Below are 4,012 nucleotides of genomic sequence, written 5' to 3'. Positions count from 1 at the left end.
TCAAGGGTAATGCTCATGAAAAACAATTAATTTTTTATCAACTCCAGGAAAAAAAAATGTACAAATGGTAAACATCGATGTAGTAACACAACTTTGCTCAGTTATTAAAATATAAGTGACAATTTCCTCTATTATTTACTGTAATAATGCTCTGATTACTGCATTAAAACTGCAGTTTTGCAAACCTGCAAAGATGCAAATGATTTTGTGGGAAGGGTCAACGTCACCCAGACTCCTGAAAGACTGTGTTATAAGATGAACTTTCAGTCAGTGTGTGTGTCCAGTGACTAAAACAGCTGCAGTGTAACCTATCACTGTTTTACTGTGGTAATGGAGATGATACTGTATGGACTCGTACTGATGATTATTTCATGTGAGAAACTCCCATTTGTTCTGTATTATTGTTGAAATTTCATTTTTTAAAATTGTCTAATATTATTTGTTTCATGTTTTTCAGCTGTTAGTGGTCAGTCTTTGACCTCCTCAGATTCTGTGGTGAAAAAGCCTGGAGAATCAGTGACTCTGTCCTGCACTGTGTCTGGATTCTCAATGAGCAGCTGGTGGATGGGCTGGATCCGTCAGAAACCAGGGAAAGGATTGGAGTGGATTGGGCGTATTGACAGTGGCACTGGCACTGTTTTTGCTCAGTCTCTACAGGGCCAGTTCTCAATCACCAAAGACACCAGTAAAAACATGCTTTATTTGGAGGTGAAAAGCCTGAAGACTGAAGATACAGCTGTTTATTACTGTGCAAGAGATTCACAGTAAGACAAAACACTGCAGGGCTGCACAAAAACTATTTGTAGTTGTGGGAGTGACCCACTCAAAAGATTGCTTTGAATTACATGAAAATATAACACTGTAATCTTGTGTTTACAGTCTTAAAATTTCTGTTCTTCTGTCTGTCCTTAAATTACATCATCCTCAAAGACTTGTCACAAAATAGTAATTTTGAATTCATTCATTTTACTTAATAAAGCTAAATTTGAGAGAAATTAGTTACAGGCCTGCCTTCAACCCTAGTCTACCATTAAGCACAGGCAACCAGGATGAACTTTACATGGGTAAACAATAACAACTATTGCTTCAGTAAATGCAGAGATCTAGTTTGATCTGTTGTTTCAAATAAATCATTACTGCATAATGTAAGCATTTATAATTTTTTACAGGTGTTAAAGTGGAGGAGATTATGAATATATAATGAATATAGTGAATATAATAGCAGTGATACAATATATCAATAAAAAGGATAAACAAACAGTCTGCTAAATATAACAGAGGTTCATAAGAGCACAGAAATATAAATTTAGGCTACCTTTAGAGGGCACCCTATACAAATCTGCTTCAGCTGGTCTCCTTTAAAAAGTCTCCACTCTGTTCATTTCCAGACACAAAACTTGTTTGTAACTTTGCTGCATCAGCTTCCTCTTTTCATATGACAATGGATATTGTGTCTAAACTTTATCTTTGTGTTTGCTCTCACAGAATGTAAAAGGATCTTGAAAATCTGTTGATGTATCTGCAGATGAATAATATTAAGAATGAAGACACTGTTGTATATTATTGAGCAAGAGAGTAGCTCTCTAAAATAAAACTTATCATTCTGTTTCTCAGTCCTTAAAAGTATAGTTCACCCAGAAAAAGCTGCCAGTTGGTGGTAGCCATGGACTGTTTTTGTCTAAACCACTTTCTAAATCACACATCTGAACCCAACTGAATCATATTCCTATGGGTAAAAACAGCAGAAATACAAGGTGACCTTTTTGTCTGGAGATTTAAATAATCAACACTAACATATCATTGCAATGTAAATACTGAGTGAAGAAACTGAGGTAACCATTTACAGCATTCAGGTGTATTGTAAGACAGTCATGCAGTCTTCCAACAGCTGTCCATAGACCTATTAGTTAACACAACTTACAGTAAAAGCAAACATTGACACATGAACACATGACTATACCAACAGAGATCATTTTTATGGTTTAAAACAGGTACAAACAGCTCTTTAACACGTAACAACTGCACACATTTACTCCTTACAGTGTATTATACAGTGACTGATCTTGCAAATACATGGAACAGATATATAAAATACATTAATATATGCTCACTATCTACTGTCTTGTCATTACCTATCCTCATGAGTCTTAAAAAATAGCTTTTATTTTTATTGAAAAAATGTTTAAGTGAATATGATTGTTATATTTTTTCCTTCTATTAACTTAAAGTAGCAAGATATTTACACTAAATATGAATAAACATCTGTAATTGTATAAATGAAGAATATAAAATTGGGCAACTAATTTTGCATTATTGTCAATAATTACCAAAAGGGCTACAGTTAAATGTTTACATCAATGCAAATCTCCACCCTTCTGTCATGTAAACAGAAGCACACATACACCATAAAAGCTTTTTGTTTTAGAGACAACAGTAGGAAGCAGGTGTATCTGCAGATGAACAGCCTGAAGAATGAAGACACTGCTGTATATTATTGTGCAAGAGAGACACAGTGACTGAAATGACTACAGCTCTGTGCACAAAACCTGCCAAGACAGCAGCCAGAAAAGACATTTTTACACAAATGTTGAGCTAGAAAAAATATCCTTATGTTATATGCTTTTATATTGTTTTTTACATTATTAAGAAAAAAAGGTTTCTAGAGTCTGCCTTAACAAAAATAACATTGTAGAGATTATGCCTGTGACTAAAATACAGTCCCTCACCCACTTTCACCAAAAACGTCACTGTTTATCTGTTTGAAGAAACTTATATGAAGTTACATGCATGTGCCAGCTGTAAAAATATATACATAAAAATAATATTCCCATTTATTCATGTTATGGAACTACAATATTATTTTCATATCAGTACTGTAGGTGGTTAACAGGTAAAAACTGCACACATTGACTCTTTACAGTGTGTTATACAATCCCTGATCTTGCAAATACATACAACAGTGTGTGTATATATACAGTCAGAGAGATGTTTACATCAATGCAAATCTCCGCCCTTCTCTCATGTAAACAGAATCACACAGACATAATAAAAGCTCTCTTTGTTTTACAGAGCCACTGCAGAGTGAAAATACAATCAGCATCATGTACTGCATCTCAATACTGTTGGTTTTGGCAACTGTGCACTGTGAGTATCTTCAGCTGAACACACAAAAAAAAAAAAACTAATGAACATCAGTTGAAATGTGGAGCTCAGTTTGTATTGAAATGTTTTCATGGTTATTCATAGGTCTTTTCTGCATTGAGCTGGATCAGCCTCCTGTCCTGGTTGTAAAACCAGGAGAAACATTTTCCATCGCCTGTAAGATCACTGGATATTCAGCATCAGGTGGAGGCTACACACTGGATCAGACATTTAAGTGGAAAACCGATGGAATGGATCGGATATTTCTATAGTTCCAGTGACAATCGTGTCACAGATTCTCTGAAAAACAAAATCAGTTTCTCTTCTGAATCCTCCAGCAATGCAGTTATTTTAACAGGGAAAAACTTCAACACTGAGGACACAGCTGTGTATTATTGTGCTTGTGCAACACTGTGCTACAAACTGCCACAGAAACTGTATGTCTCTCCACTGAACACATTTTCAAAAATAAAACTATTTATGTGTTGACATAATATTAGACCTTTTAGACACTGACTTAGCTGATATGTTAGCTTTTGTAAAGCAGTTACCTTTATGGTTTTTAGAATATAATCATCTGCTTAAATGGCATGCAATAGCCTTGTGTGCACCTACAATAAGCCAAATGACCCATTTTTAAAAATAATTCAGAAGCCAGAAGAGGTCACTCTATCTCATTAAATGAAAATTGGTGACTCCCATTGTATTTGTCCACACATGCATGAGTGAATATATCAATGCAAATTCAACTGCCACATTTTCTATTTAAACAACTAGTAAGTGAGATTTTGATCTCAAGAGAAGAAACAATGATCTCCATCAGCCTCTTTCTGCTCTTGGCAAGTGCACACAGTGAGTGTTTCATTTTATA

General features: G+C 34.9%; 1 gene segment (V, D, J or C); it reads left to right on the top strand.

Annotated features, from left to right (window-relative positions):
• Nucleotides 1-273: 273 nt before the first annotated feature.
• On the top strand, nucleotides 274-768 carry LOC127159621 (Ig heavy chain V region 914-like). The segment is given in 2 exon segments: nucleotides 274-373; nucleotides 458-768. Coding segments are annotated over 2 exon segments (354 nt in total).
• The last annotated feature ends 3,244 nt before the right edge of the window (nucleotides 769-4,012 follow it).

Source organism: Labeo rohita, unplaced genomic scaffold, assembly GCF_022985175.1.
Source record: "Labeo rohita strain BAU-BD-2019 unplaced genomic scaffold, IGBB_LRoh.1.0 scaffold_2360, whole genome shotgun sequence".
Classification (NCBI taxonomy): Eukaryota; Metazoa; Chordata; class Actinopteri; order Cypriniformes; family Cyprinidae; genus Labeo; species Labeo rohita.
The sequence above is the reverse complement of the archived record's forward strand: the minus strand, read 5'-3'. Positions and strand labels throughout refer to the sequence as shown.